This window comes from Delphinus delphis, chromosome 1 (assembly GCF_949987515.2).
Source record: "Delphinus delphis chromosome 1, mDelDel1.2, whole genome shotgun sequence".
Lineage (NCBI taxonomy): Eukaryota > Metazoa > Chordata > Mammalia > Artiodactyla > Delphinidae > Delphinus > Delphinus delphis.
In genome coordinates, this window is record NC_082683.1 from 30,145,933 (window position 1) to 30,160,481 (window position 14,549).

At 53.7% G+C, this 14,549-nt stretch overlaps 2 protein-coding genes across 3 annotated transcripts; both read left to right on the forward strand.

Moving 5' to 3' along the window:
• Positions 1–407: 407 nt before the first annotated feature.
• On the forward strand, positions 408–7,604 carry MANEAL (mannosidase endo-alpha like). Its single transcript, XM_060019642.2, has 4 exons — positions 408–1,055; positions 2,352–2,461; positions 3,792–3,868; positions 4,985–7,604. The coding sequence occupies exons 1-4, from the start codon at positions 506–508 to the stop codon at positions 5,619–5,621; spliced, it is 1,374 nt and encodes a 457-aa protein (XP_059875625.1). The 5' UTR covers positions 408–505; the 3' UTR covers positions 5,622–7,604.
• A 3,308-nt stretch (positions 7,605–10,912) lies between these two features.
• C1H1orf122 (chromosome 1 C1orf122 homolog) lies at positions 10,913–13,106 on the forward strand. Of its 2 annotated transcripts, none has more exons than XM_069540968.1 (3): positions 10,913–11,259; positions 11,485–11,686; positions 11,934–13,106. In XM_069540968.1, the coding sequence occupies exons 1-3, from the start codon at positions 11,081–11,083 to the stop codon at positions 12,027–12,029; spliced, it is 477 nt and encodes a 158-aa protein (XP_069397069.1). In that variant the 5' UTR covers positions 10,913–11,080; the 3' UTR covers positions 12,030–13,106. The 2 variants fall into 2 exon arrangements, with proteins under 2 accessions (XP_069397069.1, XP_059875648.1); XM_060019665.1 differs by lacking the exon at positions 10,913–11,259 and adding an exon at positions 11,328–11,393.
• Positions 13,107–14,549: the final 1,443 nt, after the last annotated feature.

Genomic DNA, 14,549 nt, shown 5'->3' on the forward strand with positions numbered 1-14,549 from the left:
CTGTAGTGTCTGACTCCTAGCGGGGAAGGAGGTCGTTGGAGACAGGGACAGCCACAGACATTGCTTTCTTCCCCACCCTGCCCTATGCTCCCACGCCCTCCAGCGCCACCGCCCGGACCTTCTCCTGGGTTGCGGGAGGAGGGCATTCCCTTTCCCCCAGCGGGCTCCTTCGCCGCTGCCCCAGGCTGAAAGGCGACAGATCCTCCGCGAGCCACGCGCCTTGACTTTGGCCCCTGCTCCTTTGGCCCGGGATCTCGTAGCTCTCCGCGTCCACTCCCCCCGCGGCTCGCGACCAGTTGGTCTGCGCCGCCTGCACTCTCTGTGTGCCGGGCCCGCCCGCACTGCGGGGGAGAGGCAGGGAGCCGCCCACGCCGCGCTCGGCGCTCGGAGTCGCCGTCTCCCTGGGACGCGCGCGGGCTGCGCGACGCGCGGGAGCCGGGCGGGCAGCCATGGCGCGGCGCGCGGGGAGGTAGCCGGGCGGGACGCGGAGAGCGCGGGGGCCGCCATGGCCCGGCGGCGGCGCCGCGCCTGCATCGCGCTGTTCTTGGTGCTGCTCTTCGCTTTCGGCACTCTCATGGGCCTGCGCACGCTCAAGGCTCCGGACGGACTCCCGGCGCTGGGCCCCGGCCTGGAGCTGGCGCCCTTTGAGCGACGCCCCGAGGGGGGCCCCGCGCCGGCCGCCCGGGCCCCGGCCGCCCCCGCCGCGCCGCCGCCGCCGCCGCCTCCGCCCCGCACCGCGGGTCCGGGCAGCTCCCCGGGGCCGGCCCCAGCGGAGGCCGAGCCCGCCCCCGGGCAGAGTCTGCGCGTCTACTCGGACCTGCACGCCTTCTACTACTCGTGGTACGGGAGCCCGCGGCGCGAGGGCCACTACATTCACTGGGACCACGTCATGGTGCCGCACTGGGACCCCAAGATCTCGGCCAGCTACCCCCGCGGCCGCCACAGCCCCCCCGAAGACTTGGGCTCCAGCTTCTACCCGGAGCTGGGGCCCTACAGCTCCCGGGACCCCGACGTGCTGCGGGAGCACATGACCCAGCTGAAGGAAGCCGCCATTGGTGAGCTCCCCCTCCCCCGTCGCTGGGTCCCCAGCCTCGCCTTTCTTCGTTCCCACACCCCAACTTCCACTGCTCCTATCACGGGGCCTTTGGTCCCACTCAGCCTGGCTTCTACCTCTTCTCTTCTAGAACTCTCATCCCATGCTCACCAGGAGACCCCAACTTCCACTGCTCCTATCACGGGGCCTTTGGTCCCACTCAGCCTGGCTTCTACCTCTTCTCTTCTAGAACGCTCATCCCATGCTCACCAGGAGACCCCGCCCCCATCTCCTAGTTTTCAGACTCCTCCACCTCTGCCTTCTGACCCCCTACCATTCCAGGGCCCTTTCCTAGAGCAGAGCTGCTGGGAGGGCCAGTGGAAGGCGTTTGCACCAGGGCTGTCCCAGGTAGGGAGAGCGAGGAGAGGAGGGCAGCCTATTGGGCTTCTCGGTTTGGGTTAAGTGAGGCCTGGGTGCCCTGGCCCCGCAGGAGTCTGGGGTTCAGAGCAGTAGTGCCTGGGATGGCCTCTGCTTTCACACTAGGCACAGGGTAGGGCAGCAGCCTTTCCTGAGTTTGCTGGTTGCAGAAAGGAAAGTTTGCCCACGTTGTATGATGGACCCTGCTCTATTTGCTGTAAGGGGCCTGGGAGCTTTTCAAGTACTCTGCTTGAAAAGAAGCCCCCCTGTAGGCAGGCTGGGGTGGGGAGGCTGACTTATTTCAGATTTTGTCACTGAATTCTGCTGGATTTTACAGTACATTTCAATTTCTCTGGAAATGGTTAATGTGTGGTGGGAAAATCGAATGCCAGAGACAGTGGTGGGAAGTATTCACAGATAAATAGCACAGAGGCCATCCCTCAAGATTCTACCATCTAGAGGGGCAGACAGTTGAGACAAATGTTATTTCCCACGGGAAGGGTAAAATGACCTCTGCTCAGGGCTCCTCTCCCTGAGGGACCTCAGAGGTGCTCCTCTCCCCCAGAGACAGGACTGTGCCTTCCAGGTGGGTGTGTCATTGTCCACCCGTTTCCCTTTGTTTAACTACTTGCTAATGCAGGCCAGAGGCTGCCGAGGCTCCCGGCTCCTTCCAGGCCTGACACGTTAGGGTTCCTGCAGTCACTGAGCTTCAGCACCGCAGGCGTGGACAGCTCCAGGACTCACAGCTCAGGGATCTGATCTGCAAGAAGAGAACCTGGCAGGAGTCTCCCTCAAGGTTTCATTCAGAAACCATTCTGCAGTTGGAGATGGTTTGTGAGGAAGGAATTCTCTGTTGTGGGGTACTGTGTGTCTCTGAAGTAGCCTCTGTGTTGTGTCTCAGGCGTCCTGGTCCTGTCCTGGTACCCACCTGGCATGGCTGATGATAATGGGGAACCCTCAGATGACCTGGTGCCCACCATTCTGGATGCTGCCCATCAGCACAACATCCAGGTGAGTCTCCAAGAAGATGTCAAATGCTCTCTGGCCGATTCTGGAGATGTCCCCTCCTCCACCCACAGGGATAGTGCCTCTACCAAAGTTCTTGGCGTTAGCCCAGGTATGCAAATACGTAGCAAGTGTGGTGTTGTGGGTAGGGGTCTAATAAATAATGCCTATGTCACTTTTTTTTTGAATTTTATTTTATTTATTTTTTATAGAGCAGGTTCTTCTTAGTTATCTTTTTTTTTTTTTTTTTGTGGTACGCGGGCCTCTCACTGTCGTGGCCTCTCCCGTTGCGGAGCACAGGCTCCAGACGCGCAGGCTCAGCGGCCATGGCTCACGGGCCCAGCCGCTCCACGGCATGTGGGGATCTTCCCGGACCGGGGCACGAACCCGTGTCCCCTGCATCGGCAGGCGGACTCTCAACCACTGCGCCACCAGGGAAGCCCAGTTATCTATTTGATACATATTAGTGTATATATGTCAATCCCAATCTCCCAATTCATCCCACCACCACCACCCCGCCACTTTCCCCCCTTGGTGTCCATACGTTTGTTCTCTACATCTGTGTCTCTATTTCTGCCCTGCAAACCGGTTCATCTGTACCATTTCTCTAGGTGCCTATGTCACTCTTATTTTTTGAGTTCTGAAAAAAAGTTTTGGGAAAAATATAGGATAAATGGGAGACTAAATTAATATCACGGTGATAGAGGTTAGGTTGGAGACCCTGATCCTGGAGAGAGGGCAGACAAGGGCCAAATAGGCCCACAGACTGAACTCCAGCCTCAACTCCCTAGTGGGAGGCAGTGCTGGGCCTCAAGGAGTAAAGCACAACACGTGCTCTCATCAGGCAGGCTCTCTTTCAAGAGGAAGGATGGAGCTGGCCAGTTACTTTCCCCACGTGTACCAATCAAGTAAGTCACTGCCCTTACCTCTGTATGGCAAAAGAAGAAAAACGATGAAAACGAGCCCCGCTCCTGTTCCTGAGCCCATCACTGGCACATTAAACAGATCACGGCACGTTTTCCTATGGACACGTCTTCCCATAGTTTCAGGCAGCTAGTGCCAACCACTGGGAGCTGGCACATAAGTTGAAACCTATTGGCCAGCCTGCAACAGCCCATCAGAATGATTCCCAGAGGCCCTGCTGTGGGAGGTGGGAAAACTCACCCCTGTTTTTCGGGCCCTGAGGGCAGTGGTTGCTTTTATTTACACTGTGCCCATGACTGCCAGGTCTCTCCTGAACTCAGCCTCTTCTCCAACCCATACTTGAAGCACGAGCCTTATAGGTTGTGGCCTCTGGACAGATACTCACCTGACCAATACCTCCTGTTTGTGGCAGGTGGCCTTCCACATCCAACCCTACAAGGGCCGAGATGACATCACTCTGCATGACAACATCAAGTATATCATTGACACGTAAGGCTGCTCTGGGACCTGGATTTTGGTGGGGATCTAAATGGGGGTAGGGCTAGAAGGCTTGGAGGCGCAGGTCAAGAGACAAAAGGGCAGAATGCCCGTGTCCCCAGCACGGGGACTGGAGAGTAAAAGAGTAAAAGAGTACTGGGCTTGGAGACAGCAACCTGGGTTTGAATTCTGGTTCTGCGGCCTCCATTCTGTGATCAGAGGCAGTCCTCTTAACCTTTGAGTCTTGTGAGAGTTAACATGAGCTAATATATGTGGAAAGTGGCTTGCAAATGGCTTGCATATATCATTCATTCAAAAAATATTTATTGAGTGCCTTCAGGTGTCGAGGCACTGTCCTAAGTCCCAGTTGTACAGCAGTGGGTAGGGCTACCAAAGTTTACATCCTCGGGCGGGTGTGCAGTGAGCAGACAGTGGTTATAGATGACAAATCAAATGGCGATCTATACTATGAAGAAGTAATAACAGAATAAAGCAGGTGTTAAGAGTGTGTCCAAGAAACAATTTTAGAATGGGTGGTCCAGTGAGCTTCTCTGAGGTGACATGTAAGCCAGCACCTAAAGGAAGAGTCAGCTCTGCAGAGATCTGGGGCAGGCAGAAAACTCCAGGCAGAGGGCTGTCAGATCCAAAGGCCGTCTGATGGGACAAGCTTGACGGCAGCCAGTGTAGCCGGAGTGAAGCGATAGATGGGGTAATAGCAGGAATAGCGGTGGGCAGGGTCAGATCAAGTAGGTGGGGCCTTGCTGGTCTCCGGTAAGGAGCAGTCAGATCTGATTTATGCTTTAAAAAGAGACTGGGTTATAGGGAGGTGGAAGTGGGAGCCTGGAGACCAGTTAGGTGGCTGTCGGTACAGTCCAGATAGAAGATGGTGGTGGCTCGGCCTGGGGCAGGGAAGTGAGGCTTAAATAGAGGAATGACAAGGCTCGGGGGAGGGTGGGAGGGAACTGGGTTCTTGCTTAGAGGCATGATGAGTCCAACTGTGGAGTCCAAGTGGACTCAAAATTGTGCTTGGACATCAGGAAAGATCTCACTCATGGCCAGCCCTCCGGCTGTGCTGGCTTCTTTTCTCTTAGGCTGCTGGCTCAGCCTTTTCTTCCTCCTGCTCCTCAGGTATGGCTCCCATGGTGCATTTTACCGCTATAAGAACAGCATGGGTAAGAGCCTCCCACTCTTTTATATCTATGACTCCTACCTGACATCCCCCGAGGCCTGGGCCCACCTCCTGATGCCGAACGGGCCCCACTCAATCCGCAACACCCCCTACGATGGGGTCTTCATAGCGCTGCTGGTGGAGGAGGGCCACACCCATGACATCCTGGCCGCCGGATTTGATGGCATGTACACCTACTTTGCCTCCAATGGTTTCTCCTTCGGCTCCTCCCATCAGAACTGGAAAGCTGTGAAGAACTTCTGCGATGCCAACAACCTCATGTTCATTCCCAGCGTGGGGCCTGGCTACATTGACACCAGCATCCGGCCCTGGAACAACCACAGTACGCGGAACAGGGTCAACGGCAAGTACTATGAGACGGCCCTGCAGGCAGCCCTGACCGTGAGGCCCGAGATCGTCTCCATCACCTCCTTCAATGAGTGGCACGAGGGCACCCAGATTGAGAAGGCCATTCCCAAGAAGACGCCGACTCGGCTGTATTTGGACTACCTGCCTCATCAGCCCAGCCTGTACCTAGAGCTGACGCGCCGCTGGGCGGAACACTTCATCAAAGAGAAGGAGCAGTGGCTGATGTGAGGGGCCTGCAGGCAGGGGCAGGAGGTGCTGACGTCCCAGCTTCACTGGAAGATGTCACCACGTGGGGCTCGGCACTCGCTCCCAAGTCAGCGGCTGAGTGCTTCTGAGGCAGGTGGGTGCCAGAGTGCCCTGCAGGGACAGGAAACTAGGTGGTGTTCCAGAAAGGGAACCCCAGGGGCTGGCCGGTGGCTGGGCTTAGCCCAAGGCAGCTCCACATCCTCAGTGAGAACACTTTAAGACAATCCCGTCTAGCTTGGAGCTCAGCTGGTTGGTGTTCTGGAGTCGCCAAGTCACTGGTCTTAGAAGGGTGTCAGGGCTCTGGGCTAGCATGCACCCTGCTCTCTGCCAACCTGCGTCCTCTCCAGGCCTCCTTCCCACGTCATCTGTCTTCCCCAAGTTAGGGAACCACATTTAAGACTTTCTAAAAGGGAACATTCTCAGTTTAAGCTCTTCCCAGTAGATTCCCGAACCCAATTATCAGGAAATAATCCTGAGCACTCACACATTCATTCAACACATACTCTGCGAGCACCTTACCGCGTGCCAGGTGCTGGGGGAAAACTCGACCAGGAATGGCTCCTGTCTTCCGAAGCTTACAGGAGCCAGCTTTCCTAATCTGGTGTGGCCTTGTAGCTAGTGCCTAAGCACAGCTATAAGTTTTTCCTTTTTGCTGTTTTGCCCAGTGCTGGGAGTTCAGTTCTTTTTCCTCGAAGAAAATACCTCTGCGCTCCAGAGCCTCCGTTTTCCTAGGTAAACATTTAGCTCCAGGGGGAGGACTAGGACACCCCCCTCCCTTTAGCTGCCTGAACTGAATGAGGCCCACTCACCAGAGCCATTTTCAGTGCGACTGTGATTTGTATTAAAAATGACGTGTTGTTCCTATTCTCAAATCAGCTTTCCTTTTGATCCCTTCAGGACCACGAACTCTTAACTCCTCAGATTCTGTGACAAATTGACATATGGGATGGGCTGGCTACAGGGTTAGCACAACGCAGTCGAGTTTGCTTAAGAAATTAGTTTCAACAAGATTTCTAGAGGGAATATTTAACAAACCAGTGCTTATTTACAAATAAACGAATATGCTAATTGCAGGGACCCTCAAAGCAGGCCCTGGGACACCCTCTTGGCAAAATTCTTAGGATCTACTTGAAAATATGTGCATTGGAAACGACCGTATTGAGAAGTTTATGGGCTCAGACTGAATCCTAGTTCTGAGAACTGGGGTGTGAGGGGAGAGGGGTGGAAGTGAGCCCTACTGGTCACAAGGACTCCCAGCTCCAGTTAGGTTAACAGGTACTAAATCCCACCAACGGATGGGGCAGGCCTGGTCCCCTTGCTGTGACTCAGTTGGGGAAACCAAGGCAGGCAGGGACAGGTGAAAAGGGCTAGATGATGACCTGGAATAATTTACAAGGGAGTGACACTGAGGCTTCAGTTCACATATGCATATTTTTAAGACTAGTAAAAGTATGGCCAGAACCGGGGGGCAGGCGCAGTAATTCTCACACACTGCTGATGGCAGTGCAGGTTGATTCAGTTCTTTTGAAGGCTAACCTCTATCAAGAGCCAAGAAAATGGCCACACACTTGGACCCAGTAATCCTACCCCAAGGAAATAATTCAAAAGAAGGAAAATAAAACATTCACAAAGATGTTTAACAGCATTTTTTCTATTAAAGAAAAAGCTAAGTTCAAATGCCCAATAGTAAGTATGTTTTTAACACTTGTATACATATGAATAAAGATAAAGGCTGCTGAGTAGACACTGCATTTAAATAAAGGTGTTGTAGGTATAATTCATTATAATTTATATTACGAATAAATAAGAAAAAAGTGGCTGGACAGGACAGTAGAGATTTATTTTCCAATATTCCTTAATTTGGACCCCACCCCCAACCCCTGTGCCAGCTGAGCTTACCTCCCACCATTAGACCAAAATGGTGACTCTCCGCCAGGCAATTACAGCAAAGAACCAGCCCCCTGGTTCAGAGGAAGCAGTGTTTGGTCGATGGCTCTACAGTTTTTATTTTTGTCCTAAACTGGTTCCAGCTTCAGAAGCATAAAACTCATGCACTTGGTCACTTGAGACTTTTGAAAAGCACCAACCAATGTGTTAGTTGATTTGGACCTTAAGTGCCACTACCCACCAGAGAAGCTCTCACTAGATTCCAAATCTGTTATTTATTTTTCAAAGATCGGAAAAACTTATCAGAACAAGGCCATCCTCGGAATACTCTTAAAACCTCTATTCAGCTTTTGGCTCATATATGAAATTATAAATAAATATAACCTCCCCAACCAGGTGTGAGGCTTAACCAGCAGCTTCTGAGGCCTGGTCCGTAGTGTTCAGAAAGAAACTTTGCCTTAAAAGGTCAGACTAGTAACACTGTAGCCCCAGCGGCCTCTGCCAATGAGGCCTTGCCAGCCACCAGCAGTCGGACACACAGTGTCCAGCACCAGTCCTTGCGCCCTCCCTCCTCCGGAGTTTCACAAGCAGGATTCACGTAAGGGGAGCAGCCCGTACTTCTGGAGGATGGCCGAAGTACTTTCTAGGGCACTGGGGAGGAAATGGAGGACAGTTAGGGTTTGACTTCTCAAAGCCCCGAGCCCACCAGATTCTGGAGATCAGGGACCTCTAAACTCTTCGATCATACTATGCTCTGTTCATCAAACCCTTGATGAATCCTTTTGAATTCTGAAAAAGCCAGCAAACACTAGCAAACTGAGTTCCACTCCACCCACCACATCTCCAAACCTGCCCGCTCCCCTCAGGGCAAGATAGGAGTGACAACCTTTTTTTGTTTGCATCTCCCAACCTCCCTCAAATCCTATCCCTGTGCCACAGCAAAGAGACTCACCAACCCGGACGAATGATGCCAAACACTCCAGGCACAGACAAGTCAACCACAGTTGAGCCTAGTCGACACTCAGGGCTCTGGTCGTCCCCAATTGGTCCCCCATCAATGACCAAGGACAAGCGAGGCCAGAGGTCCTGAAATTCCTGAGAAGAGGGAGAGGAAGAGCATGGACACCACCTCTGGCATCTGCAATGATGTCATACCGCACACAGGGCACCTAAGACAGAGATCACACAGCTCTAAAACAGCAGGCATCTTCCTCTAAGCAGGGTAAGGAACCTCATTTAAACTCTGGATCAGGGCAGGAGAAATGGGGGGGACTCTGCAACTGCACGCCGTTGGCACTCAATCCTTGGGCTATGGAAAGGAGTTCCCCTTCAGAACTGTGGACTGAATTGTTAACTGAGCCAGAGCACCACTCTCCACCCTCACCCCGCATGAAGGCACTGCAGTGGCAGTTAGGCCTGGGAATTTGGGATGGGGTATCATAAATACCAGTTACTGTGCTGGATAGGTAAGCTGCTTGCCGAAAAGGTAAGAATCCCCATCACCAATGCCTAGGATATAGCCACCAGGATCAAGTAAAGCCTGAGAATAAGAAGGGGTGCTGGGCTCTCACTTTCCAAAGCCCCTGAACCCACTCTCTACGTCTGGGCATGGAAACACTTTACTATGAAAGTAAAATCACTTTGCTATGTTCTGCATTTAAGACCAGTAGGAGAAAAGAAGTATGCTCAGTCAAACTTCTTTGCGTCCTCATTCATTCTAAGCTACTCCGCCAAGACAGGATTAGGACGATCCTTTCTGTCTTTTTTTTTTGGCCACACTGCGCGGCTTCCAGGATCTTAGTTCCCCGACTAGGGATTGAACCTGGGCCCTCGGCAATGAAAGCGCGGAATCCTAACCACCGGATGGCCAGGGAATTCCCGTGGGTGATCCCTTCTTTGACCTGGCTTGTGACAGAGGTAAGAGAACAGGACCAGGAGTCCCTGGGATAAGTGATTTAACTTTTCAGAGTCTTAACTTTCTTTACAGCAAGTTATGAAGACTTATCACCCAACTGTATTCTCCAACGACTGCTATCCCAACAGAATGAGAAAAACATGTACTTATGATGTCTCTTACTGTTAAAAAGACAGTAGGAAAACAACACCAATTCTCCCCCTCGCCTTTCAAACTTTAAAATAAACCTTTTCTGAGATCATTCTGTATTCCCCCACCCCGGCCACCTAGGCAGACTTCCCACCATCAGACCAAAAGGGCAGCTCCCCTGCCAGGCAATTCCAGTGAACCATCAGCCCCTCTGGTTCAGAGGAAACTGTGGCCTGGTGACATTTCCAGGGGGAGGACTGGGTAACTCACCTCAACATTCAGAGAGCTGGTCTGGGAGCTGAGGTTGGCGCTGGTGAGAGCAAGCGGTCCCCCAAACACCTGGGCCAAGTCCTGCATGAAGGCGTGGTCAGGAATCCGGATGCCTACAAGCTATGAGGCAAAGAGAAAGGGGATCATCAGAAAGGTTGAAGGGGTGGGAGATGGCTCTGGCCTGGATCCTAGCGAAAGCCAAACAGCGGAAGTCTGGGGACACAAGAGAAAATCTGACTCACAGGAGTGAAGGGGTTCAGGTCCTTGTTGAGCTCCTCCGAGCGTTCCATCACCAGGGTCACTGGTCCTGGCAGCAGGTCGTTCAGGAGCTCCTCAGGTACTCTCACACGGCAGTACCTGGGAAACAGAGGGGACACAAATCCAACCAAATGAAAGGCACTGCTAGTCCTATTCCAGACTCTAGGCAGATCTAGGAAAGGTGACCCGAGGGTCTACAATGGGATCCGCCTGTCTTCCCTGTTCACCCCCAAGAGCTTGAGCAGAAAGCAGGGCTCCAGAGGACCGCCCCAGGCTTGGACCCGCAGGCTACAACAGCTGCACCGCTTTCACGCTACACGTTTTACTTTCTTCAAAGCACTCCCTACTAACTTAAGCTACCGTGCTCCCCCTCTTTTTTCTTAAACCGTGGGCGTCCCCCCCCGCCCATTATCACAAAAACGCCAGAAGAATAGGGACCCCGCCTGCCTCGTTCATCGCTGCGCCCCCGATCTCGTTCAAGGCCTGGCAGACGCTAAGCGCTCCATACACGTTTCCAGTTCCGGATTCCCGGGTGAGCCTGGACAAGCCCCTCCCGCTCTCCGCGCCTCAGTCTCCCAAGCCTGTCACCGGAAACCCCTCCCGCGGTGCCGCCCCCAACAGGGCCGGGTCGGGGCGTCCTCACCTGTAGACGTCGGCCACGCGGCCCAGGCACACGGCCAGCGGCTTGGTCTCGCTGCGGCCCTTGACGCGGTACACGACGCCCAGTGCCTCCGAGCAGCTCGCCGAGCAGGCCAGGCCGTACAGCGTATCGGTGGGGACGGCCACCACGGCGCCGGCGCGCAGCTCGGCCACGGCGGCCCGCAGCGCCTCGGTCCAGCCGGCGCGCTCCGGGTTTGCGGCCCGCACGGCCCCGCTCCCCGGGAGCCGGAACAGCCGGGCCCCCGGCGCCGCCGGAGCGGGGCTCGGCGGACGGAGAAGGCGCCCGCTCCGGGCGGAGCCCGCCGGCCCCTCGCTCAACCCTATGCTGGCAGCCACCGCGGCCCTCAGCCCCGTGCACGGACGCGCCGGAGACATCCGCCCAGGCCTGCTTCCGGGAGGAAGTGACGCGCCCAGTCATCTTCCGGTCTGGGAGGCTCCGCCCCACCACCGTGCTGGGCAACTTAAAGGGACCGCGACCCCCAGGAGGATTGAAGGAGACCGGTGGGGACGGGGCGGGGCGCAGCTTTGCGGAGCCTTAGCGCAGGGCTGGGGAGGGGGGGCGGCCGAAAGGGGGGCGGTGGTCGGGCCGCGCAGGCGGAGATGGAATGGGGCCCGGGCTCAGACTGGTCACGGGGGTGAGAGGGGGCCCGTTGGGGCGGGGGGAAAGGGGCTCTGACCCCGCGCAAGCTCCGGCCCTGACCGTCTGTCTCGCTCTCTCCCGGGCAGGGAGGCTGCCGGCGTGGACCGTGGGAAGGCGGGGCTGGGGCTCGGCGGGAGGCCACCCCCGCAGCCGCCCCGGGATGAGCGCGCCCAGCAGCTGCTGGATGCGGTGGAGCAGCGGCAGCGGCAGCTCCTGGACACCATCGCCGCCTGCGAGGAGATGCTGCGGCAGCTGGGCCGCCGGCGCCCGGAGCCGGCTGGTGGCGGGGTCAGTGCCCACCCCGGGCTGGGCCTGGGAGGTGGGGACTGCCCACTGGCCGCACTTGCTAAGTTCTGGCTTCCCCTGGAGGGTGGAAGAGTGTCCCCACCGCTTTATCGCCCACTGCCTTTCAGTTGGGCGAGAGGCTTTGAAAAAGTTAAGTGCTATCCAGATGCCAAGTGGCCATCTCTTGCAGGGCCTAATCCAAGGCCTTTCCTCCCAGCCTCACTTTTTTTCTTTCTTCTGTTCCAATCAGAACGTCTCAGCCAAACCTGGAGCACCCTCCCAGACAGCTGTCTCCGCCAGAGGTGGCTTTCCAAAGGATGCCGGCGATGGAGCTACGGAGCCCTGACCATCCCCGAGCCGGGCGCCCTGACTTCTCTCCCTCCCCAGGGCTGGTAGCTGGACTGTGAACAACTCCCTTTCAATAAAGGGGCCAGTCTTCACTGGCAGTGGCTGGTACTTGGCTCTCAGCCGGGGTGGCAGCTCTGCTAGCAGCTGGGTTCACTCCCACTTCATCCTGGCTGAAGGCAGTGCTGAGCTCTGAAATGTAGCCAACGAATACCCAGTCTGATTACCCAGATTTGGGCAGACCAGCAGTGCTCGCCAGAGTGGTTTGGCCTGCTTTGGGGGATCCAGGTCGTGTTACATGTCCATTTCATGCTTTGGGGGCTCCTAGCCCCACAAAACACTTTTAGCAGAGCCTTGATTAAAAGGAAACCTGCAGACTCTCCTGGTGACCGACCTTTCCTTTCTGTCCCCTCTCTAAAACTCTGATGGCTGGGGAGGGGTGAAGTGGTTGAAAATTGTCAACCATGGGTAGGGTTGGGAAGAAATGCCACAGATACTACCAGATTTAAATAAGCATTTAATTAGGATTTCATTAGTATTTAATATTGCTTTTTCAATTCCAAAAAGTTAAATTTTCACTTCTTAGCAGATATTTTAAAGTACAATATTAAGTTTATACAAAATGAGCAATTAAGCAAACACCATTGTTTCACATTCTTCAAAAATACAAATTCATATTTATTCTTTTTTGGGTTTGGAGGTTTCTTCCTTTGGAAGTACTGAACCTGTAACGTTTTCATATCGCTCAGTGGAAGTCTGTTGTTCCCATGTTTCACACTTAAATAAATTTGATAGGCTTTTACATAATCCAAATAAAACTATTTGGGATTTAACCAAGACCTCTGGCCAATGACTAGTGTGTGTCAAAAAAAAGAAGGCTCTCGTGGGTCTTGCTTCTCCTGGCCAGAAGATCTGAGCCAGAGAGTCAGCAAAAACCTGTTTCCAGCCACCTTCCCCAAACAGGGACTAGGAGTTTACGGGGAAAGAGAACAGCTACCTTGAACTCTGACCACCCCCCCACCCACACATTCTCCAAAACACAACAAAGGATGTAGACTGTTGAGTCAAAGAGCGCCCTGGGGAGGCCTGAGGACACGGGGGAAAAGGGTAAGAGAGGCCTCTCTGACTTGGCACCAGTATAAGGATAATAAGAATATTGCAGAAAACACCCCTGGGTTTTGGTGGAAAAAAAAGGTTTTATGAAAAATTTCCCAGTAAGAAAAAGTAGAACCTGCGTTGAGCTGAGAAAGTGACACGACATCACCCAATTTGGGGCCCAGCAGGCACACCACCAAAAGGGCAGTGTGTGGTTTTAAACTTTGCTTCCAGTAAAAAAGCTTGTACTATGTACACATAGACATAAAGATCCAGTTTAATTTGCATTTCTCAGTGCAGACTGAGAAGCCCTCTCTCGAACAGGAGTAACAATGAGAAATGCCCAAACAGTGATCATCAGCTTCCCCAAAGGGTGTGAGAAGAGACAGGGGACCCTTTCTCTAGCCTCGCCCCCAACGTATGCCAGAGGAAACGGGCTAAACTGACTACCAATCAGAAATATGCATGATTCAGTTTTGTTGCCTCTCCCCTCCCCAATATTTAGGAATGGTCAATTTTGGATCTATGTCACAGCAGAACACAGCAGATCTATGTCTCAGCTCCATTTGCATATTGGATCTATGGAAATCTTTCTGCTTTGGGTGAAGTATATTTTAAAACTCAGTTCTTTAGTAGCCTGAGAATTGAAGATAAAATGGGCGGGGGAGAGGGGAGTGAGGGGAAAGGAAGAAAGTTGATAAAGCAGATTATTAACAGCTTTGTTTACTGGATTCAATGAGGGCTGGAGGCTTTTGCTTAAAGAGCCAACAGGGGCGGTAGGGGGAGCAGTATGGAAATGGCTCATGTTGTCCGCCCCCCACCGCCCCACCCACGACTGCCACAGCCTTCCCCAAACATATTTCTGATTGGTGGTATAGGAAAATTGTAAACTCATTAGCAATACTGTTGCAGTTCCGCAAATCAATGGTTTCGGTGACTCTGGAGAAGTCTTTAGGATTAAGGACAATGAACGTGATTACAAATATAAAAGTCTAGAAGGTGCCAGGTGTCTACCTAGGAACAACCAGTTTCTTCCTTTCAGGCATCACTTTGTAATGGTGAAGAAGGGGGAAAAGATGGCAAGGGACCAAGAAGAAGTGATGAAAAAGGGCCTCAACAGCAGAAAACAGGACCCGCAGCAGTTCTTCAGAGAGCCTGAGGGGGCGCCCTTGGGCACACAGGGAAGGCTTGCATAGATTGAGCAGTTGCTGAGAATGCATAATAGTGTTTCCCTATGGACAGCCTCATGGCACAGGGCTGATGGAGTGGAAAAACGCAGCCAGGCCAGGGCCACATGGGACAACAACCATCAAGCTACACATATTGCACCAAGGTAAGTGCTTTTCTTTTCACACCTCAATTTAACTTTTTTTCTGAGCAAAAAATAAAACTTTGTGGAAAGTATATATGTGTGTGTGTGTGTGTG

Coding starts and splice junctions, on each gene's coding strand:
- C1H1orf122 (XM_069540968.1), top strand. CDS start 11,081: ATGCTGGCAGCCACCGCGGCCCTCAGCCCCGTGCACGGACGCGCCGGA. Junction 11,260..11,484: donor AGGAGGATTGAAGGAGACCG/GTGGGGACGGGG, acceptor TCTCCCGGGCAG/GGAGGCTGCCGGCGTGGACC. Junction 11,687..11,933: donor CGGAGCCGGCTGGTGGCGGG/GTCAGTGCCCAC, acceptor TGTTCCAATCAG/AACGTCTCAGCCAAACCTGG.
- MANEAL (XM_060019642.2), top strand. CDS start 506: ATGGCCCGGCGGCGGCGCCGCGCCTGCATCGCGCTGTTCTTGGTGCTG. Junction 1,056..2,351: donor GCTGAAGGAAGCCGCCATTG/GTGAGCTCCCCC, acceptor GTTGTGTCTCAG/GCGTCCTGGTCCTGTCCTGG. Junction 3,869..4,984: donor ATCAAGTATATCATTGACAC/GTAAGGCTGCTC, acceptor CCTGCTCCTCAG/GTATGGCTCCCATGGTGCAT.